General features: G+C 56.7%; 1 protein-coding gene and 1 long non-coding RNA gene across 2 annotated transcripts in view; one reads left to right on the forward strand and one right to left on the reverse strand.

The window, feature by feature from the left end:
• LOC106503189 overlaps positions 1–17693 on the reverse strand; it is a 44465-nt gene extending 26772 nt beyond the window's left edge. Inside the window, exons 1-2 of the long non-coding RNA XR_001919649.1 lie at positions 17674–17693; positions 16087–16367 (exon numbers count right to left, since the gene is read on the reverse strand). This is a non-coding gene — a long non-coding RNA (uncharacterized LOC106503189). The remainder of the gene's footprint in view (positions 1–16086; positions 16368–17673) is intronic.
• Positions 16297–23779, forward strand: LHX1 (LIM homeobox 1). Its single transcript, XM_018064166.1, has 5 exons — positions 16297–17861; positions 19735–19961; positions 20059–20336; positions 21683–21848; positions 22223–23779. The coding sequence occupies exons 1-5, from the start codon at positions 17692–17694 to the stop codon at positions 22600–22602; spliced, it is 1221 nt and encodes a 406-aa protein (XP_017919655.1). The 5' UTR covers positions 16297–17691; the 3' UTR covers positions 22603–23779.

The raw sequence follows: 24464 nt of genomic DNA on the forward strand, positions 1-24464 counted from the left end.
ACATGCACGCACGCGCACGGGCGCACACACACACACACACATCTAGCAGATCCCACAGGAAGAAGATGTATTGTCCCTTGCCTTCCCACCCCAAGCCTGAACCCAAGCCCCAAGTCCCTAGCTCTGAACATACTCCGCTATAAATCCCAGGAGGGGACATGCAAGGGGGGAAAGGAGCAGAGAAAGGAGATTTACAGCAAACTTGCTTCCTGACACCTCTCTGGCCCATCCCATAAAATAACAGTATCAACAGATAAATCACAGAGTCTCAGGAGGCCTCACCCTTGCCCATATGGGGTCTTTGGTGGGAGTCAACAGGACAAGGGCAGAGGGATTTACCCAGCTAATTCTCCATGATACCAGGAGTCCTGGACAGCCTGGAGTGGGAAAGGGGAGGTCTCAGCTCTAATTCTTAGAGTGTGAGGAGGTGGAGAATGGGGTGAGGGTAGAGGGCAGGAGCTTTCATCACCCAAAACAGAGTAAGGCATCTCTAGATTCAGCATGGGCTTCGAGCAAATCTCAACTCCATTTGTGCCTTTGAGCAAGGCACTCCTAGTGGTATGCCTTTGAGCAAGTTACTTAACCTCTCTGGGGCCCGGTTTACTTCTCTGTCAAGGCAGGACACTGACTATCCACCTGATAGGATAAAGCACATTCCTCCCCCTCTCCAGGCTGCAGTGTTCCATCTGTAAAGTGGGGGGACATGGAAAGTCCTTGGTCTTTAAGGCTCATCCCTCCCAACATCATAGAGCCCAACAGTTAGGACCAGCACGGTAACCAAGAGGAGTGGGCAGGGTGGAGCTGCAAGCATGAGGTGGGCATGGCCACACAGACCAGGCAGAAGATGTCACCATCTGGGAGAGGCCAGAAGGGCTCCATCTGACTGATCCCCACAGTTCTGACCACTCCAAGCCGGAGATCCCACCCCACCCCCCTTCAGCCTAGATAGCCATTGATGGGGCAGCAGGATGCATTGCAGCGATTAACTTTCCTCCAGAGGTGGGAGGGGGTGGGCGAGTCTCCACTCAGCCTCCTCCCTTACTTGTGGAGAGACCCCTGGCTTCCCTCCTGCCTGTGCAGCCCCTCCTCCCCATCCCACATCCCTGCCCATCTTCCCCCTGCCCTTGGCACCTTCCACCAACCAACGATGCGGTATGAACCCCAGTTCCTCACAATCTTCCAGCCCCGCCCTCCCTCCTTGCCTCCCTCCTCCACTTCTTGCCCGTCCTCCACCTTCTTGATCCCTTCGTCCCTCTGCTCTCCTCCTCTGCGCCCTCTCTTCTCCTCTCCCACTCCTGTTTCTCTGGTGTGTTTCTCTCCCCTCCTCTCCACTCCCCTCCCCTTCACTGATTCTTCCCTTTTCATCCCCTCCTGGCTCTCCTGCCTTCCCTCCTCTCTGGGTCTGATTCAGAGAGCCGAGGTGGCACTACCTTGGGGGAGTGAGCATGTGGAGGGGCAGTGGGGGGCTGGAAGGGGGCACGCTCTGGCCTGAGCACCCCCACCCCAGTATTGCTTCGGAGGCAGGAGGATGGGAGTTCACCCGCAGGGCAGCTGTCAGCGGCTCAGTGGATGGATGAGTGAAAGTGGAGGGGGTGGGGAGGTGAAGGTGCTGGGGAGGGAGCTGTCTTCAACTAAACAAGAGTGTGGTGGGTGAAATAATGGGGCTGTTACAGCCCCGCCCGAGGCACCTCAGCCCTGAGACCCAGCCCTCCTGCCCACCTCCCTCTAGTCCCGTGCCCCACCCCACCCCCACCTCATCCCAAAAGTCCCCTCATCCCAGAGGCCTGTGAGTTTCCCTGATCCTTTGGGCAGAACCGGAGGCCCTCCACCAAGTCCCGGGACCGCTGCCTCTCCACCAGCCTTCCCCGTCTCCCCTCCCTGGGAGGAGGGGCAGCTGGGACTGGGACCCCCCAGACGACCTGCTTCCAGAGTCGTGCCTGAGCAGATCAGCACCCCAGAGCCGGCAGGCCTATTAGGAGGCCTTTGTGGAGAAGCAGGCTGGGGAAGAGGAGTGGGGATTTTCCATTCTCCAAGCAACTGAATTACACAGTCAGGGGATCAGGGGAGAACTCGGTGCTTAAGCTGCTCTTCACGGCCCAGCCTCTGCCCTGGCGCTCAGCCTCCTGCGTGCTCAGGAGGGATCTGAGGGAGCCTTGTCGTGTCTGTTTTGGTGGTGTCTTTTCTGTGACTGGAGTCAGCCTTGGAAGCAAAACCAAGTCTCATCGCTTCCCACCCCACCCCCAGAGCTATTACACCAAAAAGGGGCTCAAAAGGGACCAGCTTGCTACCATCTGCACCAACCCTCACCTTCCATGAAGACCCTGGGTCTGCTGATCAATCCAGAAGTGTGGCTTGGAGAGGTGAAGTGACTTTCTCTAAGTCTTACAGCAAGCAAAGGGCAACTGAGATGGTTTCCTGACTGTGGCTGGATGTAGAGGTGAAACCAGGCCCATGACAGGGACTGCAAGGAGCCCAGGACTGCTTTTCTCTCTTACTAGAAGTGAGCTTCGTCAGCCCCGACATCAGCTTTAAAAAGAACAGAGCGTGCTCCCAAGGCTGCAGGGGGCCAGACCATAGCAGATGGTGGAGGGCAGGGGAGGGGAGAGGGGGTGGAAAGGAGATTAGACTTAAAGAATCTGAATTCTTCAGGCCTCATCTTAGCCTTATCACTAACTTGCTGTGTGACCTTGGGCAAACCAATGCCCCTCTCTGAGCTTCAGATGGCTTATCCGCAAAACTGAGATCACGTCTCTTTCAGGATGACTTGGAAGGTATTGAAAGAGCATCCCCTGGTGCATATTAGCTGTTCAAAATGATGGTGAGAGCAGAATCGGAGGTGATTTAATTTATTTTACCCAGAGCGGTGCCCATTCTCTGAAACAAGAGGCTCATTCAAGCAACTGGTACTTCCCACTGGGAGGGCAAATCCATCATGTTCAGCAACTACTGGCCTCTCCCACCTGGTATAAGGTTATTGGGGGGTCATGCCCCTGTGCCCTGTGTCCGCTTTCTAGAAAGAGGCCCAAAGCCCACCACCCTAGCCCCATGTGACCCCTAGAGGCCTTTTGCTGACTAAATGGCCTTCTCCGACCTTCCCGATGACCTATGTTCTTTCCAGCCAGAAAATTCTATGACCCTGTGACCCCTGAAAGCCCTGCCCTGCTAATGGTTTTATGATCTTCTCTACGGAATCCTCTCTCTGCCCTCTCTAACCCCCAGGCCCCTTTCAGTAGGTCCTAGTCAAAATAAACAACATTTATGACCAGAGCAGGATTCAAGGTCCACACTGCAAACAAACGTAGAGCCCTTTGAAGGTGCCTGGGGAATCCATCACAGCCTGGGGTGTGATGCTCCCCAGGCTCAAGGGGAGGTGGGCCCTGGGAAGGGGCACAGGCATGGGGAGCCGGGCTCTGGATCTAGGTTTAGAATCTGAGGATCCCGAGCTGCGTCTGGGGCTCCCTTCTCAGCACCAAGCCCGGCCTCCCTGCGAGAGAAGGTGGTGGGGGTGGGGAAGGACTGGGAAGACCCAAGATGTCCACTGTGATCAGCAACCTTTCTGAAAGAAGGTGAGGGACTTCCCTGGGGGTCCAGTGGTTAAGACTCTGTACTTCCAGTGCAGGGGGAGCAAGTGCAGGCCCCCTTGTGGGCCAGGGCCAGATTGGGTGTGTTATCTGGGGAGAAAATGAAAGGAGACAAAAATGAATGAGCTGGGGGGTGAGGGGGGGAAATTGAGGCAAACAGAAAAAGCAAGTATGAGCGGATGAGAGGGCGAGAGCCCAAACCACAGGAGTCCCAGGGTCCATCTCTGCCTCCAGGGCTCGCCTGGACAGTGGAGCAATAGTAGGCAGCTTGGGACAGACTTCCTAAGGAAGCAGATTAGTCTCAACACGGGTAGGAGAGACATCAACCCAGCCTGGCCTGCCTCCTGGGCCAGCCAGCAGACCTACAGAGAGAGGGAGATTGTGGGCAAGAGCAAGAATCTTAGTCCATACCGAGTCTCTCCTGGAGACCCCTAACCTGGACTTCAGTGAATGATGGCACTGATGGAGCAGTGGAAGCCCCACGTCCAGAACGAACCCCTCTTCCTCCGTCCCACCCAAGTGAAGGGCCGAGCGCTGCCCCCCACTCTCCATTAACCATCCTCCGACTGCGAAGGGGGCCCACAGGCGGCAGCCCCCTCCTGGCTCATCTCAGCCTCCCACTGGCCACGTGGACGGGCTGCCTCTGCTGGACTCCACGTCTCCCTGCAGGTGCGGCTGTGGGAGCAGGTTTGTTTTCTTCGGGAGGGACAGGATCTGTCTGGGGAACTGTGGTTGCAGAATATTAAGGTAGGATTCCCAAAGGCCCGAGTCTGAGAGCAGCTTTCTAGGACATGCAGCTCAAGGTTTTTTCCTTCAGCTCTGGCGCACCAGCCGCCAGAACTGGGGCACGGGCCTGGGGGCTGGTGTTCTCTGACTCAGGGCTGGAGCTGGGGTGGGGGGAGGTATTTTCCCCAGGAGACCTGTGCCTTACCATTTACCCTACTAAAAATACCATGCTGCCCAACAGGTGGGGTGAGGAGCTCTAGACGGGAAATGTGTGCAGTTAGCAAGGTATCAATAACATTTATCAGGGACCCGCTTTATAGTATTTGCATCTGTGGCAGATAATTAATATATGGAAGGCTGAAACAAAGGTGGAAAGGAGCAAGGGGGGAGCTGGAAAGGCAGGCCTGAGTTTCTCCAGCATAAATAGTTTGTTCGATAAAAACCCTCCTCCTAAACTGAAAGAAGAATTTTGCTGGCTTTTTATGATCTTATACAAGTGAATTAGAACTTTCAGCTGAGTACCCTGGTGCCCAGCACGGTGCTTTATAAATAAAAGTTCCTCCACGGCATTGGGTTTTAGGGCTATGAGGCCAGTGGATCTCAACATTGGTTGAATATAGAATCACCTGGGGCATTTTTTTTAAAAAATGAGATGCCAGACACCCACCTCCAGAGATTTTGATCTAATTGGTCCGGGCGGAGCCCAAGTGTGTGTGTTGTGTTTTTTTTAAAGCTCTCTAGAGGGTTCTACTTTGCAGCCAAGGCTGAGAACCACTGGTCTGAGCCAGCACTTCGCTTAACAGATGTAGAAACTGAGGCCCAGAGACCAGGTTACCTAGGCTTACACAGGGCGAGGGCCACAGACGCCAATCAGACGTCCTGCCTTGTTTGTTAAATGAGCAAACAAAAGACTGATCCTCTCTTGGAGCCATCTCTGTCTGCAGAGACCAGCTGCCCAACCCCCTTCCTCCCACCCCTACATTTTCATATTCTTTTCATCACAAGCCGGGCCGACTACCATCTTGACCCTGCTTCTCGTGGCCTCTCATCCTGAAGGCCTTGGGGCTTATCCAGGCCAAACATCTGGCTCAGACGTCATCCAGCACGTCTGGAGCCTTGGAGAGGAACAGGGCACTTGAAGCACCGTGGCCACAGGGAGTGTCGGTGTCTACCCAAGAGCAGGGGTGTGTGTGTGCAAACGCATCCATGTGCACAGATATACACCCGTGTGCAGAGGACTCTTCTGCATGGGGGCACGCATCCTTCCAGGCATATGGGCACTCTCAGTGAGAACATTTATGTGTGGTTGTGTACATACCCACACGCAGCATGTACACATGTCCACAGCAGCCCCTGTCTACACAGCAGTGTGAGTGCATCCTACAATGCTGGTGTGTGTCCGTAATGGTGTACAAGTGTATAATGCTGCCTCTACATGTACAGAATACACATTTGCGTTTATCGCTGGAGACTTGCATGTGACAATATACACGTGGCTGATTGGCTGTGTGTGTGTGTGACCGGCAGTCTGTGTGTGCAGGTTTATGTAGAGAGAGAAGAGGTGTCTGCTGTTTCCATCATTTCTCCTAACGAATCACTGGGAAACACATGTGTGGGAAACTTGTATCTTTCATGCTTAAACATATTTCTGCACGTACGAACGCAATGTGGTACTGTGCCAACTAAGATTCTGCATGTAAACATCACATATCATTGATAGAAGTCAATAAGCCATGCAAGGCCCCAGTAGCATTCCTTAAAATTTTATTTAACACTGTTTCAGCCAAGCAGTGTTGGCCCAAGTCCCGTACACACTGTGGATTACGGGTGCAAATGCACAATTTGTAGGATATAATATACAACACATGAGAAGCGTAACAGAGAAGCATCACCTAAAAATTACAAAGGTCTCCATCTTTCTCTCGGCTCAACCTAGTCCCCTTCCTTCCCCAAACCTGATTAAAACCCATTCCTTCACACTTCCCTAGGAGGTCTCTGCATTTGTGGTGAAGAGAGATAAAATGGCGGGTGAGGATTTAGGGTGGGGGAAGAGATAACACTCTAAGACCTGGTCTCTGGAATGTTTCTACTCCTCCCCAGTCTGTCAGAGGCAGGCTCAAGCCCCAGCATGTGTTACAACACGGAGGCTGAAGAAAGCATCTTTATAGTCCCTCGGGTTGACTGAAAAGTTATTCATTCAGAATGAGTAAAAAGAGCATTGAACTTATCAAATTGATAGTAAATCCTTCATTAAAAGATTCATAGGAATGTTTCCCTGCTTCTCTTTTTTTAAGGGGGAACTACGTCCTCTCTTGAGCCCAAAGGAGAATGACCTTGCACTTAGTTACAGGCCTGCCAGCCCCCCTTTCAAAATGTGGGCTGGCCGTTTGCCTGAAACATCAGCTAAATGATGAGTGGCCTGAGAGGAGAAAAACTCAGGAGCTGGGAAGATGGGATCCAAACCACAACGTGAGCAAGACAATGGTGGAACCACCACCGAGGGGCCTCCAAGCTGAAAATGCTCCTTGACCAGCCAGCCACTGGGCAGTGAAGAGCGGTCAAGGCTCCCCGTGGATGCACGCCCATGCATAAGACAGATGACTGACGAGAAGCTGCTGTGTAGCCCGGGGAACGTGACTCAGAGCTCTAGGGCTACCTAAACGGGAAGGAAATGCAAAGATGGGGCTACGTGTATACATACAGCTGATTCACTCTGCTGGACAGGAGAAATTAACACAGCACTGTCAAGCAAATAAACTCCAAGATCCCATGTGGGGCCTCTGAGCCCTGTTCTCTGGGATCTCCTTTTACCACCTCTGGGCTTCATTTTGGCTTGACACCACCAAGACTGAGACAAGGAACTCCCTACACCTACCCGCATGCGTTTCTGTAACTTCCCTCCAACTGACCCTGAGGGGCCTGTGAAGTAAAGACAAGCAGCCTAATTTGAACAGCCATCAGAGCCCCCCACCCCACCCCAACAACTCCCCAACTTCTCTGCCACCCACAGCAAAGCGGTCATCAGAACTATCTTTCCAGACAGTCCCCCGGCCCCTCTCCAGCAGCAGCGATACCAGCCAACCTGCTTGAACGCCAGCACCAAAAAGGACTGTATCGTCTTCACATGCTGAAGCCTCCAGAGCCTGGTGCTGTGAGCTGGCTCCTGGGTGAATATAGAAAAAAAAAAAAGTTTCCTAATGTTTAGATTAGAACTTAGAATGGGAAAAAGCGCCCATCAATGTGTGTGCACCTCTCCAACACACACACACACACACACACACACACGGCCACACAGACAAATCATGAATCATCTCTGTGGCTGAGCATTTTAGCGTTCAGTAATATTCTCAGAGGCCCAGGGTTTTCAGGCAAATCCCAGGTCTGTGCACAAGGACACTGCATAAATCCCTCCCCTTATGAAAGGCCAGTCTCAGCAGATGGGACCACTCCTAAGTAAACTGTGGAGCCCTCCCCATCTCTGGAGCAGCGGCAGGGGGCCGGCCCTACCAGCCCAGAGATCAACAGAAGCTAACGTTCTCATCCCCAACTTACCTCTCCACACAGTCCTCCCTCTGCTCCCCCAAGGGGAAGGCAGATCCCGAAGGGGAGTGGGGGAAACCCCTGCAAAGCAAGTGGTGGCCAGAGTTGGGTAGGCGAAGATGAGCATCAGAGAGCAGGCCAGGGCTGGAGGAGGCCCCTCCAGGCCAGGTTCTTCCCGTGTTAGGTCTGGGGAAATAGCCTCAAAGCAACTCCACTTCTTGATAATCTGCCTCATTAATATTTATTCAACAAAAGAGTGTTTTTAAGAAGAAGGAAGGGCCAGATAATTAAACAGCCAGCAGAGGTCGAGGCTTCCTCCCCCTCGTTCTCTCTGGCTCCCTACCTGCAGCCTAGGCCAAAGATATACGCCACACCGATTACCACCCCAACCCCTCTTCAGCTCCCCAGGTGTGTCAGAAAGACATAAGGCAGGTGGATGGAGAGAGAAAGACAGACCTGGGCACCCCCAGGTGCTCCCCAGGAAACACACGGACTGTGAAATTACACCAGGCCTGGACAACTTACCACCACGCTGGAACCCTTGGGGTACTGAAATAATTAACTTGCTAATCAGCTACACCTTGCTCTTTCCTTTCTTCCTGGAAAAATAACAATTGCAAATCGCCTTCACATCAGGTTCCTATGTCAGTCACTTGGAGACAAATGATGCTCTGGAAGAAATACTCTCTTGCCTGCGTGTAAACTGAACCGGGTCCTACCAAGTGAGGCCTCTTCCCCCTTCTCCTCCACCCCCCAACCCTTCCCACCAGGCGTGAAGGGGGCCTGGGGGAGGGGGACACAGAGACAGAATGTTTCTGGAGGGGCAGAGCTTTTTTTCCTGTCCACAGCACAGAGCTTTTCCATCTCCGCTAAGCTTTCTTGATTTCGGCCCTCGTTAGCCCGCTCGCCGGCGCTAAACAGCCAAGATCCATGTGGAGGAAAGAGGATTGATTAGAATCGTAATAATAATCCCTGGCATTCGTCCGGCTTTAGCGTTTACAAAGTGTTTCCACACATTATCTCATTCGGTCAGAGGAGGCTGGAGCTGCAGGGAATCTGAGCAATCACGTAGCCCAATTCCTGCGGGTTACCGATGGGGAAACTGAGGCCCCAAGAGGTTGAACGTCTCCCCCAAAGGCCACAGCTAAGGACAGCGTGGCCAGGTCCTCGTATTCACTGCCTAGAGACCCTGGGCCGTCTCCCATCCTCTGAAAAGAGGGAAAGGACGTGATCACCTTTTGGGTCCACTGTAGATGTAAACCAGGAAAGCAAAAAATTACGAGAGTAGGGCATGGGCACCAGTAAAAGCCGATCTCATAAGAAATGGTTTGGGGGGACTGGGAGTGGAGGAGACTAGTGAACATACTTTCCCGCTGTCTCTGTCCCCTTGCCTCCCCCTTCTGTCTAGGCTTCAAAATATGAACACTATGCAGTTTGGGATCTAAGGCTTAATTCGGCCCCAGGTCCCCGGGGAGGGTGTGGGAGCAGGGGGTGCTTTTCTCGGATTTAAATCTGGCACCTCCACTCCCAGGATTCGCGGCACGAGGGGCTCATGTGTGCACACGTGTGTCCACTCAAGACACTGGATTTACTGGTGAAAAACAGGCATCTTGATCCTGTCACAGATCAGATGATTTGCAAATTAATAGCTCTCCACCCCCTTCCCAGGCCTCACACACACACCCACACCCACACACACACACACACATATACCCCCCACCACTCCTGGCTCTGAGGAGGTGAAGAAAAGATTTCTGGTGAAGAGAGACACAAGAGTAGGAAAATATCAGGTGGGACAAGGAAGCAAACTGACGCTGGATTCTGGAGGAAAACACTTCTCCACGAGAGGCAGGAGTGTATTTCCACGGGGGTCTTGGCGCTTCCTTGCCCTGGTGGCCCGAGCCCCCTCGGAAGGTAAGCGGTTCCTTTGTGTGTTCGTTTATTACTAAGCCCAACTCTTTTCCTTCTAAAACTCCTTCTTCTCCCTGTTGAGCTGACCATGCTTCTGGATTTATGAAGAGAGATGTTTTAGCAGAAATCCCCCAGAGTGGCCCATCAGCCCTAAATCCCAGGCCCGCTCACCCCCCCAAGACCCCATGACACACAGCATGCCAACACGGCTTCCTCTTGCCTATGCATTAGCCATCCATTGTGGCAACCTGACATCTCTCACACATAAAACCGTAAGAGAGAAATAAAATATCTGTCTCTTGGCGAAAATAAAGCTTTGCCTCCCTCCTGATGTATAGGATATAAAATAAAGCCGCGGCTCCAATAGTGGCTTTTCCTTATGCCGGAGTTGCCTTTGCACACACGGAGACAATGAAGACGGATGGTTTGGGACGAGGCCCAGCCTCCTGGGGCCGCCTTCACCCTGTTTTATGGTCGTCTCTCCCCCTCCTCCCCGTCCGTCTTTTTCTTTCTTCCTCACTTTCTTTCCTTTCTGCTGCGGCTTTGCCTTTCATTTGCCCTTCTCTTTCTTCCCTCTGGAACTTTATTCCTCTTGTTCGCTTTCTTTCTAAAGCAGGGAGACAAGAACCGAGTTGCTCATCTTCCCCACGCTCCCACCATCTCTCCCCACCTCCCCCTTCTCCAGACCCCCAACTCTCTCCGGACTGCCAGCCCCTGTGACGGATCTTGCTGGGACTGCTTGGGGATCTGCTTTGGTCAAATGTACAAACGTTCCCCAGGGACAATTAAAAATGTATTTAGTGGGGGGGGGGATTTTTTTCCCCCATGAGGAACTGCTCTCCTCCCTTTCCTCTCCCTCGACTCCGGTGGTTCGTGGATCTCAGCAGTTATTTATTTAGCCTCAGAGGATCCAACAGAGCAAAGCTGCCACCTCGAAAGGGCGAGAGTTGACATCTACCTCTCAAGCCCCAGCCTCAAAGCTGCCTCATCAGACAGACCTTGTGGGCCTTGGGCCCCTTCCGGCCAACTCAGCTGCCTGAGGTTTGATTCCAGTGCCTCCCGATCTGCCCCGCCTCGTTTCCCAGTCCTGAGAACTAGTATGCAGTGTGAGGGCAAGAAGAGGGGTCCCTCCCTGGGCTCACACAGAGAGACAGAACAGTCACCCTCACAATCACAAATGTGGTCACCCCCCGACACACACACACACTTGACACTCCCACGGTGCACAGCGGCCACCTTTTGTCTCCTCCATCCCCAGAGGCCTGGCTCCCACCAGGTGTGCCTTGCTCCTCTCTGTGTCCTTCCTCTGTGTCTCCCGAAGCTTCTTCCCATCCGTGCCCTGACCTCATCTCTCAGGCTGCTTCCTGACCCACTCAGAACCTCACCTGCTCCGACAATGGATGCAGGATACATCCCAAGTGAGGGAAGAGTAAGCAGTGACTGGAAGAAAACGGGGTGCAAGGTCTGGATTCCTGGGTGAGCAACACGGAGGGAGGGGGGAGCTTAGGTGTTGCCTGGACGCAGGCAGAGTCCAGCAGAGGGGCTGTGGGTGGCTTTCAGCCTCTGAAATTGATGAAGGTGTGTGTGTATGTATGTGTGTGTGTGTGGAGGGCCCCTGGTCGCCCCTAATTTGAGAAGAGCCTTATTAATGCAAACACGGAAGGAGCTGGTGAGGCAGCAACATCTATTGAACTCTGCCTCCACGGGAGGCAGGTCCAGAAAGAACTCAATCCCAGTCGCAAAGCTTTGGGGTCTCTCTCTCCACCTGGTATCTCTCCAGATATCAGCAGCGACCACCGCCATTAGGTAAGGGGAGAGAGTCAATTAGTGAGAGGATTAATTACTCGGGGGCACGAGCCCCGTTTGTCTTCCTTACCGGGTGTGTTCAGACGGAGGAACATGGGCACGCACCCAAATACACATTGTCGTCACGCCGCCTTAGACGTTTTATTTATTTGTTGGATTCCTGCCCAGAGCCGCTCACTCGCTCTTCCACGGGCTCTGAGTCTCCCACCCAGCAGGCCGCCTCCTTTTCTCCTGCCTGTGATCGGCTGTCACACCTGGGACACCCTTCAGTCCCCGCTAGGCTCCTGCAGGCTCCTGGGCTCTGAGCCTCACTCACCCTGCCACCTTTTTTGGTCACAGGGTGTCTTTCCGTTTCTTTTCCTCCATGCATTTCCCCCAGTATGTCTTTCCTCCTTTCATCCCCGCTTACTTTTCCACCATCCTTCTCTTTTCCCCTCTGGGGTTCTACTCCCCTATTCACTGTTCCCCTGCCCTCACCTCTGTCTTTCTCTCTCTCTCTCCCTGTCCTGCCTCCCCCAGCTCACCCGGTTTGTCCCAGGCTGTCCACGTCCTGTCTTTGCTCAGCAGGGCAGTCCTGAGATCACCACGCTCGACCTGGCTCCCCGCTTGCGTGCCCAGGGTGCCTCCAGCCCTCGTGGGAAGCCCGGTGTTGCTTACTCAGCCCGAGCACACATCTTGAAGGCCCGGTCGGATGCTGCTGCCCTTTCCCTGCCTTGAGGTCCCCGCCTCCCCTCACCTGGGTCTTAGAAACATGGCTGGGAGGAAGGAAGTACTCAAAGGCGCAGCAGGGTGACAAAACCCCCAAACTTCTCGTCTTCAGTAGTGCACTGACCCTGGAATCTCAGGGTTTCTTTCCTGGGAAAAAAGGAGGTAATACCGACCCCCCACCCCCACCCCACCCCCATGCACACACACTGGGCAGACTGGGTTCTGGGCAGATTGTGGAAAAAAAAACTAAACTAAAGTGCTGTGTGCAAGTAGGTCATTTCCAGGAGAGAGTGTTGGAGTGAGACTAAGGCAACCCAAAGCAGGAGCAAAGAAAGGCAACAGCAGGAGAGGCTGGATCAGATCCCTGGACTCAGGGTGGCTTCCAGGACTGCACCAGTGGTGTCCTCTAGAGTCAGTGCGGAGTTTGCTTGGCCTCCAGGACTATGAGGGTCTCAGCCACGCCGGGCTCACTCCCTCCTCCCTCTCCTTGGAAGGTGGTGGCTGGCTGCGCCCTATTACAGCAGACCAGCACAGGGACCCAGCCTGCTCCGCTGCAGGCGCCCCCTTTCTTGGCCTCACTGCTGGTTTCTGGGGGCTGGACAGGAGCATGCTGGGTGAGGAGGAAAGCAGCCAGGACGGTGGCCCGTGATTAGAACCAAAAGCAACCAGACAAGCTGGCAGACTTGGATCCTTGGGCCTCCCAAGCCCTGCACTGGGAAGGAGGCGACGTGGGGCTTGGAATCAAGGAAGAAAGGGGGTACAAGAGAGGGCACCTTCAGCCCCCCAGCTGCAGGGTGGCTGGGAAGAACTGGCAGGACTTTCCCATCCCGTGTTCCTAGGGCCAGGTCCCTCCTCTGGGGCTGGTCTTGAAGGTGATTCTCACAGGAGAAGCCTGTGCTGTGAATGCCACTTCCTGGGCCCTGCGGGGCCTTTTCCAAGAGCACCTGGGCCGCTGAGCGATGACTGGGCAGCAAATTGCCCCCCGCAGCACCTGGGGCAGAATTTACACCCCTGGCAGCCCAGCGAGCAGTGTGCGTGCGTGGTGGTGGGTTCGGGAGACGTGGAGAGCTTTGGGTGGAAAGCACTTGCGGGACTTGGGGATGCAGGCAGTAGGGGCGGCAGGTGTGGGTGAGGAGGTGAGGTTGGGGCTCTTTGCTGAGCAGACAGGGGTTTAAAAACAGAGCTGAGATGACAGGCTTCGGAGGCTGCCAATTTGGAAAGCTGGGTCAGTTTTCTCGCCGTGTCTCTGGGATCAATTACATTTTAAAATAAAAGCTCAATGGAAATGGAGGGAAAACACATTAATCTACTGTGCTGTCGCCTTGGAAGCTTTAAAACTGGACTTAAATTTCTAGAATCAGGAGTCAGCAGGCCCGCTCTGAGTTGCTCTCCCCAAACCCCTGCTAGACTCACGGGTTGGTTCCCCAGGACCTGTTTACTGAGTCATCTGGACACTGGAGCCGGAGAACCTGTCCCAGTCAGAGTCCTGTCCTCACCCTCAGCTCCCCTAACCCACTATCCGAGCACAGGGAGGGACCCTCTGTCCCCCCACTAGAGGTCCCTGCACCCCCAAACGGGCGCAGCAACGTCTTCCAGCCCATTCTAAAGGCAGCTGGGGAGGACCTTGGGCTCAGGAAGGGCCGGCAGCCGGGTCCAGCTGTCGCCCTGGAGGTCCCCACCGACCGCCCCCCACTCACCCCCGCGGTCCCTCTACTTTGCATGAGAAGGAGCCCAGCTGGGGCGGGGGCGGGGGCGAGCCACTCGGGACAGGGTCCGCTATAGATTCCAGAAAGGGGCGGTTGACTTGAGCGCGCTGGTGGCAAGAACCAAGACAGCTGGGGGTATAGGGGAGGTGGGGAGAGCTGGGAGACGGCTCAGAGGACATCCCCCACCCCCACCGCGGGCCTAACCCAGCGCAGCAGGCTGGAAAGGCGCCTCAGGGTCCGGGTGGAGGCGGCGAGGAGCCCAGCCACGCAGATCTTAGCGTCTCCCGGGGTCCCTGAGTACCGGGTACCACTCGGATGGTTCTTGGAAAAGCACGGTCCGCGGCAGGAGCACAAAGCCAAGTTGCAACCCGCACAACTAGCCTGCTAGGTTGGGGAACAGCGCGGCCCCTCCCCAGCTCCGCCCTGAGCCCCGGCCTGGGAGAGATCCGAGGAGGGGGCAGTTGAGAGAGACAGAGAGAGAGAATCAGCCCCAACGCCGCCCTCCCCGCAGTGGGGAGCCAGAGTCCAGGTGTGTGTGGAGGGGGTGCGGAGACGGCGAAAGGGGCCTCGGATCCAGAGGTCCAGATGGGCGGAGAGCCAGAGAGGCGCACAGCCGGCCTTGGCTCGGTTTCCAACCGAAAGGTGTGGCGGGCCGCAAGGCGAGGGGGCTGCCAGCGGGCTTCGGGGGTGCAGGGTCGTGCGGACGGAGGTTTAAGGATGGAAAGCAGTGTTGGCAGAGTCCTAAAACCCCAACGTACCGAGCGCAAACCAAATTCGCTGTACGGGCTTCCCGGTTCGTTCGAAGAGGGTATTCCATTTGCAAAGAACTGAGTTCCTTGCCTGCCCAGGTTCATAACAGTTGCGTTTAGGGGAGCATTTCCTCCAACTTAGCTGGGAGAGAGATGTCTGAACCTAGCCCCGCGTGTGGGGTCAAAAAGCCATTCCCCAAACACCGGCCAGACCGGGCTGGCTGGCTGCCCATCTTTATTGCCTTCTACATTTGAGCCGAATGCGCCGTCCTAACGCTCCTTCCGCAAAAAAAAAAAAAAAAAAACGAGGAGCAAAAGCAGGGCTTGCCTAGTCCTGCCACCTTCAGATTTCACTTCGGAAGAGTCCGGGTTAAGTCTAGGAATGGTGCTGTCGAAACGAATTTGGCATTTGGTGTGGGCCGCGGAGCTAGAGTGGTTCTTCGAGGCAAAGACTCTCAGGACCTAGACTCGGCCCGCACTTCTGGGAGAACCTGCCCCCCGCGCGCAGTGGTCCCTAGTTTATACTCCGAGGAAAATGAGGAAGGCATGGGCTCCGTAAGACGCGAGCTACCAGGGGCTGTGCTCTGCGCTTTTCTGGGGAAGCTGGTGCCAAGCTTGTCTGGGAAGCTGCAGCCTGGGAAAGGGGAGACGGGGAGGCCGGGCCGGTTCTCCGCACACCCCCATCCTTCTCAGTCTCCCGGTGGAGTCCCCAGGACGTCGCCGTTCCCTCCGTCACTACTACCCCCACCCTCGGCCGCCGCTATTGCCCCCACCGTTTCCCGCCTAGTCGTTTGTTTTCGTCTGTAAAAGGTGTCTCCGGATCGCAGTTTTCTCTCCACTTCTCGCCGGGGTAGCAACTCCTCACCCGAGGCGCTTCCCCACCCACTCCTTTCCTCCCCCCTCCCGGGCGCCGCGCCTCCGGTCTCCCCCGCCCCCACCAGGAAACCGCCGGAATCAACTTTCCAAGACGGCACTGCGGGAAACAGACACCCAGATCTCCCAGAGCCCCGGAACCTGTGGACTTTGGATGGACTGGGGGAGGGGGCACAGAAGGAGAGACGGGAGGAGAGAGATTCTGCTGCCAAACTCCCTCCCCTCTACGCCCCCAAAGACGCGCGGTGCTCGGGGCAAACTTCTAGGCCGAGAAAGCAAGGGTGGCGGTGGGGAGGGACCCAGCACCCGCTGAATTGCAAAGCCAAACAGTGCGCCTGGGCCGCCGAGGCTCCCGAAGCCAGCCGCACCCCAACCTCCAACAGGGCTCGATCTTGGGTACCACCCACCCTCAGGGCAGAAGTCTGCCCTCCGCCTGCTCCCACTCACGCGCTCTCTCAGTCTCTCCTACCGCAAGCGACGCCTTACCGGAGCAGGAGGGGACCCGGGCACCTCGCTGCCCGCCGCCCGCACCGCGCAGGGCCGCGGTGGCAGCCGCCACTGATCCTCGAAACGCGGTCTCCCGGCACTCTCCCCAGCCGGGAGATGCAGGATGGTTTACAGAGGGACCGCGAGCCGCTGATTGGTCGCAGGCCGCCGTGACGTCGGCGGGCGCTGCATTAAGGCAAGGGGGCTTCCAGAGCCCAGCCAACAGCCGGGAGCAGTGACCGAGCCGCCGGAGCCGGGGAGAGACGCGCCGGGGCGGCGGACTGGGCCAGGAGACCAGGCACAGAGGGACGCCTGTCCGGGGACAGCCGGCGACAGCGGCGGCCCAGGCCGAGCTGTTCCAGCCGCGTACAACTGTAGCCGCTGCACCAGGACGGTTTTGTTTTTTGTTTTTAAAGCTCTTCAAGCTACACACCCTCTCCCCGACTCCTCCCGCTGCAAAAGGAAAAAAAAAAAAGGAAGGAAAGAGGCTAGAAAGGAAACACAGATTTGCTACCCCAACGAAAAACAGAGGGGGGAAGGAAAAGAAAAGAAAGTCCAGAGACTGTGGGTTTGCACGGAGGCAGCCGGAGCGTGGGCCGAGCGATGTGGAGCTGCGCGCCCAGGAGGCCGCGAGTTGCGACTGGAGCCACGATGCACGGCCAGGCGCGGTGAGGAGCCGGACGGCACCCCATCTCCGAAGGAGACCAGGCGCGGGGAGGGCTGTCCCGCGGAGACGGAGGCCACCCGGCAGGCCACTGGCCGAGGTGACGGGGCTGGGGCGGTGGGGAGCGCGCGCGCGCACCTGGCTGCGTCCGCGCGGAGTTGTCCCTCTCCGCTCTCGGTTGACAAGAGAACTCTTCTCCAAAAGGGGAAACCTAAGCAACGACAACAATCGACAACGAGATCTGCCTCCGGTCCTCCCCTCCTCCCTCCCTCCCCGCCTCAGCCAGCCCCTGCTCCCTCCTCTCCCAGGCCCACCGCGGGCGCCCAGCGCGTCCCGACCCGCTGAGCGATGCCGGCAGTTTAGGATCCAAAGCTTCTCTATTCGCTTGGTTCTTTTCTTTATCGAAAGAGGAGGGGAAATTCAGGTGGCGGGCAAGCCGGCACACACACACACACCCCCGCCCTCCTACCCCGACAAGAGCAGATGCACTTTGCCTTCTGACAGCTCTACCTCAAGCCCGAGAGAACTCAGCGGCGCTGTCCCCGCAACCCCGGCCAGCCGCGTCGTGCTTCTCCGACTCCGGTGTGTTTATTTCCGTTCCCGTCGCCGTTTTCGGTGACCTTCACTCCTCCGCGAGCTCTGGGCTTGAAGAGTCGCTTTGCTCGCCCGCCTGAGACTTTTCCTCGCCCCGCGAGCTGCGGCGGCGCTGCTGTGCCCCGGAGGCCCCGGGACTGCCCGGCTGCACACTTCTCGGAAGCGGCGCCCCCCACCACGCCCCTATCAGCCTTCCTCCCTGTCTGATTTTCCGGTGCGGGTTTTGATTTGTCCGACGAAGTGTGTGCCGCCTTTCGTGAAGGGGCTGCCGGTCGTCCTCGTGAGTCATCCCCTCGGCTTTATCTTGCGCTTCTCTCTCCGGGCCTCACCCGACCAAACCAAAGACCATGGTGCACTGTGCCGGCTGCAAAAGGCCCATCCTGGACCGCTTCCTCTTGAACGTGCTGGACAGGGCCTGGCACGTCAAGTGCGTCCAGTGCTGTGAATGTAAATGCAACCTGACCGAGAAGTGCTTCTCCCGGGAAGGCAAGCTCTACTGCAAAAACGACTTCTTCCGGTGAGTACTTCTTCCCTCGCGCGCCGCCTGGGCCGCTGCTTCCCCGCGGGCCCTTCCCAGCCGGCTTCGGATCAGAGGTCAGCGTGGCCGCGGCCGACCCGCGTTGGGAGCTGCGTTTGGAGAGGGGCAGCCAAGTCCCCGGGGGCGGGGGGTGGGGGTCCCGCCTCTTGGCCAGCTGGCGCGCGCTGGGCGCCGAGGATGCGGCCTGCTTTCGCCCTGGAAATTGTGGGTCCGGGCTTGGCTGCACGTGCCTGGGAAGAAACAGTCTGAACTCGCCTCGGAGCGAGAAGCTCCTCCTGGCTTGGAAGGAGGTAGAACAGCCTCAGAAGGTGTAGCCCCGCGTCCTATCTTTCCCCTAGCAGATGTGTTCAGCAACTGCATTCTTCCTGCCTCCCCGGTTGACTCGTCCTCCAGATTGAGCTTAGAAGCCCGGGCTAAGCTGCGTCCCACTACCTTTTCCATCCCCCCCCACCCCCCAGAAGTCTTGGCGGGAACCGCGGAGCCTTTGGCGTGGCGCGTCCAGTCACCTGCAGGGTCAGCGGCTGGGAAGAGCTCGGGCCCGGGGGCCTATCTTGCACGGCCCAGGGTCTTCCTGACACCCGATGGGCCGAGCTGGCCACACTACTTGCACTGGTAGCCTGTGACGTGCCGGAGGCTGCAGCCTGCAAGACGACCTTCCCCGGCTGCCCGCGTGGCCAGCAGGTTCGGCCTCCACGCAACACCGACCTCAGCAGTGAGGCGCGTGCTCCGCTCGGAGCTCTTCTGGGCTCTGGCCGCCACCGTCGGCCACCTCCTTGTGGAGACCTGGGGGAAAGCGGAGACCCGGCTCGTTGGAGCCTGAGAAGCCTCCCGACAGCCCTGCTCCCCTGAGCATTTTAACTCGCCATCCTGTTACCAAGACCACACAACACACAAACCAACAGAACTGGAGCAAATTCGAATTGATCCTCCCTTAGGCCGGTCTGAAATCTCAGTTTCCTTGGCTGATTTAGTCTCTGCTTTTCTCTGTGGTGACAGATCAAACTGGCGGACAGAGGAGGGGTTCGAAGCCAACCAGGTAGCTTTGCCCAGAGGCCCCGGAAGCGCTGTCCCCGGTGCATCCCAGGGATGCGCGGCCCCCGTGGAGGCGGCCCACGGAGCAAAGCGCGGTCCGCTGGTATTGCCGAGAGGAAGCGCGGGCTGGGCCTCTGGCCTCTGGTTACTGGCGAGAGCCGAGCGGGGCAACGGCGAGCACCGCAGGCTGCCAGTGGGCCCCAGAAGCCTGCCTCCCGCGAAGCGCATCCCGGCACCTAGAGCCGCGACGCGGTCTAGCTTGCCCCGACCAGCCGGGCTTTGGGCTGGAACGTGGGAGCGCCCGGGCTGTGGCCGTCCAGGCTCTCCGCGGCTGTTTGTTTACCCGCGGTGGGACTGGACCTTGCCAACCCCCAGCCTGCACATGGGTTCTTTTTGAAACGACGAAAGAGGCAATGCACAGAAAGCGGCGGTGCTTCGGCCGCTTTAGAATGGAGATCTAATTCGGTTTTCTGAATCTAATCGGAAAATAGGTGCCTGCCTCCTTCCCTCAGCGCTTTTGCCCTCTGGGACAACACGGGGCAGGAGGCTAGGGGTGGCGGCGGCTTAAACTCCTTGCTCCCTCATTGTAACCATGTGTATCTCCGCCCTGACTTTTCACTGGTGCCCGCGCTCTCTCCCCCTGCGTTCTGGCCTGCTTAATTGGCCTGCTTCTCTTCCTTTTTGGTTCTTTCTCTCTCTTTCTCTCCACCCCCCTCCCCCACCACTATTCTTCCTCTAATGTCTCGATCGCCTTTCTCCTGCCCTCTGGCTTCCCTCGGCCCAATCCCACCCGAAACCCCTCCCCCCTCACCGCCCGCAGGTGTTTCGGTACCAAGTGTGCCGGCTGCGCGCAGGGCATCTCCCCGAGCGACCTGGTGCGAAGAGCGCGGAGCAAAGTGTTTCACCTGAACTGCTTCACCTGCATGATGTGCAACAAGCAGCTGTCCACCGGCGAGGAGCTCTACATCATCGACGAGAGCAAGTTTGTCTGCAAAGAGGATTACCTAAGCAACAGCAGCGTCGCCAAAGAGAACAGCCTCCACTCGGGTGAGGACCTGATGCCCAGCTCCTTCCGGGTGCGTGGGCCTCGGGGGAGGAAGGCCCGCCACTGGCTGCTGCTCACCTGTCCCTTCCCTCTCCCCAGCCACCACGGGCAGTGACCCCAGTTTGTCTCCGGACTCCCAAGACCCGTCGCAGGACGACGCCAAGGACTCGGAGAGCGCCAACGTGTCGGACAAGGAAGGGGGCAGCAATGAGAACGACGACCAGAACCTGGGGGCCAAGCGGAGAGGGCCTCGCACCACCATCAAGGCCAAGCAGCTGGAGACGCTGAAGGCCGCCTTCGCCGCCACACCCAAGCCCACGCGCCACATCCGCGAGCAGCTGGCTCAGGAGACCGGCCTCAACATGCGTGTCATCCAGGTCAGGGCCGAGCATGCCACTTAGTTCCCTCAAGGTGCAACCTGCAGGTTGAGCCTGGGTGTGGGGGGTGGGGGAGCAGCTTTGAGGAGCGGAGCGAATCCCTGGAGGCTGGCAGAAGGGAGGGGAGAGGCCCAGACACACCCCTACCCGGCTCCGACTTTGACGTCGCACCAGAGGTGCGGGGCATCTGGAATTCGCTAAACCTCCTCTTTCGGGTCCAACGCAGATGATAGTGGTAACGGTGGGGGAGAGACGGGGCGGCGGGGCATGAGGCGGGAGGAGGGCGCTGCGTCGGGACGCGGCGTTGGGAGTACCGACCTATTTTTCTGCCCTACCACCCCTATCCGGGAGGAGCCGAGCGGTCGCCGTGCATCGCGGGATTAATCCGTGGTCTCAATCCATGGTCTCCCTCGGTGTCCCCGCCCCCAACTTTGCGGGTCTCTGGCTCCAGTTAAACCAGCCCCCCCGCCCCCTCCCCGCCAGCAGACCTCCCCTCCAAAGAGAGGTGGGCTGCCCAGGTTTGAAGGGAAGGTGGTCGGGGCGGGAGTCCGCTCTGCTGCGGCCCTTCCTGAGTCGCCTGGGGACCGGAGGCGGCCATCCAGGCAGCTGCGCCGGTGCGCGCTGTGAGATTTTGAACCTGCGGGTGGTTCGGCCCGAGTCCCGAGCCCAAGGTTAGGTGTCCGGTGCCTGGCGGCTCTGCGAGGCCATGGGGAAATGTGCCAAGGAGGTGTGTGCAGTAGGCGCACCATGCAGGCTGCCCTCCGCGGAGACGCTCTGCTGTGCGCTCATGTGCGCAGGTGAATGGGAGGTTGCTCGGCCATGTCTCTAACAGTGAGAGCCTATGGACGAGTATGTCTGGCACTGGGAGATAGTGCATGGGTGCGGAATGGAGGCTGTGGGTTTTGGTGTCACTGTCTTCGGGAGACTGTCAACAGGAGGCTGTTTGGATCTTTGTCACTATCATGCGGGGTGGGGGTGCGGCCAGGGTCAGTGAAAGGGAAGCCGTGAGTCTTTGGGGAGGTTAAGCGCCTCCGCGTTTACAAGCTGCAAGTGTTTCGCTGCGATTGTTAGAAACAACTCCAACTGTCTCCTGTTGGGCAGGGCGGCTTGCCCAGGTACCCCTGCCGGGAATCCTGTCCACCCTTGTCTCAAGGGCCACCCCGCGTGGTTCTACTCGAAGACACGCACCGCCCCCCCCCCTCCCTCCGCAATATACAAGACACAAAACACACAGCTGGGAATCCGCGAGCTGGGAGGTGGAAGGGTGAGGGGCCAGGAGCAGCCGCACACCCGAAAAGTCGGAGGTACGGTCTCCGGGGCCTCACCCCAAGTCGTGTGTGCTTCAGGTCTGGTTCCAGAACCGACGCTCCAAGGAACGGAGGATGAAGCAGCTGAGCGCGCTGGGCGCCCGGCGCCACGCCTTCTTCCGCAGTCCGCGCCGAATGCGGCCGCTCGTGGACCGCCTGGAGCCGGGCGAGCTCCTTCCCAACGGGCCCTTCTCCTTCTACGGAGGTGGGTGCGCGGCCCGGGGGCAGGGCGCGGGCAGGCCCGGTTTCGTTTCGTTGGAAGCGGGCGGCAGCGTGGAGACGCTCCTGGCTTTCTGCAGAAGCAGAGAGGGCGGGAGAGAGGGGTGGAGGCTGGGGAGGAAATGCGGCGAGGCAGTGAGACCGGATAGAATTCCCGGTTCTGAATGAGGCCGGTGGGCAGAGAGGGAGCAGCTCCCGCGTTTGCACCTGGGCCTCCTCCGTGCGCCCAGCCGGGCAGGGGAGCCGGGCAGGAGAGCCCCGGCGTTGCCCTCCCCAGCCCCGCTAGCGCGCCTTCCCGCCCTGTCACCCCGCCCCAGCCGGGGCTCCGCCCTGACGTCCCCTCTCCCGCCGCCACCGCAGATTACCAGAGCGAGTACTACGGGCCCGGAGGCAATTACGACTTCTTTCCGCAAGGCCCCCCGTCCTCGCAGGCTCAGACGCCGGTGGACCTGCCCTTCGTGCCGTCGTCCGGGCCTTCCGGGACACCCCTGGGTGGCCTGGAGCACCCGCTGCCCGGCCACCACCCGTCGAGTGAGGCGCAGCGGTTCACCGACATCCTGGCGCACCCTCCCGGGGACTCGCCCAGCCCCGAGCCCAGCCTGCCCGGGCCTCTCCACTCCATGTCGGCCGAGGTCTTCGGGCCCAGCCCACCCTTCTCGTCGCTGTCGGTCAACGGCGGGGCGAGCTATGGGAACCACCTGTCTCACCCCCCAGAAATGAACGAGGCGGCCGTGTGGTAGCGGAGTCGCGCACCGCCCGCGGAGCTCGCGGTTGTACAGAAATGAACCTTCTATTTAAGAAAAACAGAAAAAAAAAAAAAAAACAGAAAAAAAAAAAAAAACATACACAAAACAGAAAAGCAAGTCATTCCCCGCCCCTCCTGCCTCCAGCCTCGGGGACCATTTTCCGTCTGCGGAGACCGGATGGGAACGGGGGACGCGAAATAGGATCCGGATCCGCCTGGAGGTAGGACGGGGATCCGAGCGCTGGCTGGCAAGGTGCAAAACTCGGGCACCGGCGGGAAATCCAGACCTCTCCCCACCTCCCACTGGACTCGGATCCTCGGACCGACGCCTCCGGCGTGAGCTTGGGGCCGGTGGGCCGCGGAAAAACACCCACGGCAGCCGCGGGGGCGGCTAGCCAGTGGGGTGACGCCCGGAGCCGCGGGGAGGGAGGCTGTGCCCGAAGACAGTTGAGTTGGGCGAAGCGGCCGGGGGCGCTCCGGGGCCGGCCAATAGACATCTCAGGCTCTGAGACATCTATTAGAGTTGGCTCAGAGTTCAGCAACAGCGACCACAAACTCTCAGAGCTTCAGAAACGCCGACCTGCTGTGCATCAGGTGGGACTATATATATATATTTTTTTTGTCTATCTGGGATTTTTGGTTTTTTTGTTTTTGCCAAAATTGCAAAATTCTAAGTGTAAAGCCCTCAGTATCAACTCTTCTACCTTCACAAAGCTCTACACACACAGACACACGCAGACACACTCGATACTCTGGTCTCCAGCCAGACCTCTTAGTAAAATGACTTGAACATCAGCTGTACAAAATAAGTATTCTACCTTCACAAACACACACACAAAATTAAAAAAAAAAAAAAGACTATTGAACTAAAAACAGTCAACTGTTTACGTATAATGTTAAATTCAGGAGTTCAGTGTTTTACTAATATATTCTGTTTTGAAACCTCTTGTTCAAAACAAAATGTTTTGAGCAATCAACCAAAATTGTTCATTTTCTTTTCCTGTAGATGTTCTGATTTGCAGGGCTCACAGCTCACTGTGCTAGTATGTAAAAAGGTGTTGTTTACACAAGGCAAAGAGAAAACATGATATTCAGACACTTGCCAAATAGAATAATTATAGCACAAATACTGTAAAGGTGCCTGGCACCACAACCAGAAGAAAGTGTTAAAAAAAAAAAAGTGTTACAAGGTTTAAAGAAAAAACATCTTTGCTAATTTTTAGTCCTGTTGAACATTCATGGAATTGTTAATATGACTTATATAGACCCACACAGGTTTTATTTTTGTGTCTTTAAAATAAAAGTCCAGAATATTTAAATTTTATGGTCAAATATGCAGTCAACAGCTGCTACTTTTTTTCTTTATAAATTAAATTTCTCATATGTCTTTTATTGTTCTGATAAACCTAAGCTTGTGTGACCTCCAGTGCATATTAGACCATTCACTGTATGAAAGGAAACATGTTGAATAAATTTGTGAGTTTTTAATAAAAATAGAAAATCTGATGTTTAGATAATCGGTGTGTTATTTTCTGTTTTGACAACTAGCATTGACCTGTGATGGGGAGTGGAGTGATCCCTCAGAAACCAGGAGGAAGAGAGACAGGACTAGGGGGGACCCGTTTTCACCTTGACTGTGGTTGAACCCCCTTGCTAATGCCAGCCAGGCTTTTCTCGGTGCCTTCCTGCTGTTATTAACTACAGATTTGCATTCTGCGGATTTTAATGGATACATTTGAAGATATGTTTGTTGATAAGTTAATATAGAATTGGAAATAGAAATCAAATCCATGGCTAAAAATGAGTGGTCTCAGTCTGTGATTAAGCATGAGACCCCACGCCCTCTCTCCTTCCCCC

Source organism: Capra hircus, chromosome 19 (genome assembly GCF_001704415.2).
Source record: "Capra hircus breed San Clemente chromosome 19, ASM170441v1, whole genome shotgun sequence".
NCBI lineage: Eukaryota > Metazoa > Chordata > Mammalia > Artiodactyla > Bovidae > Capra > Capra hircus.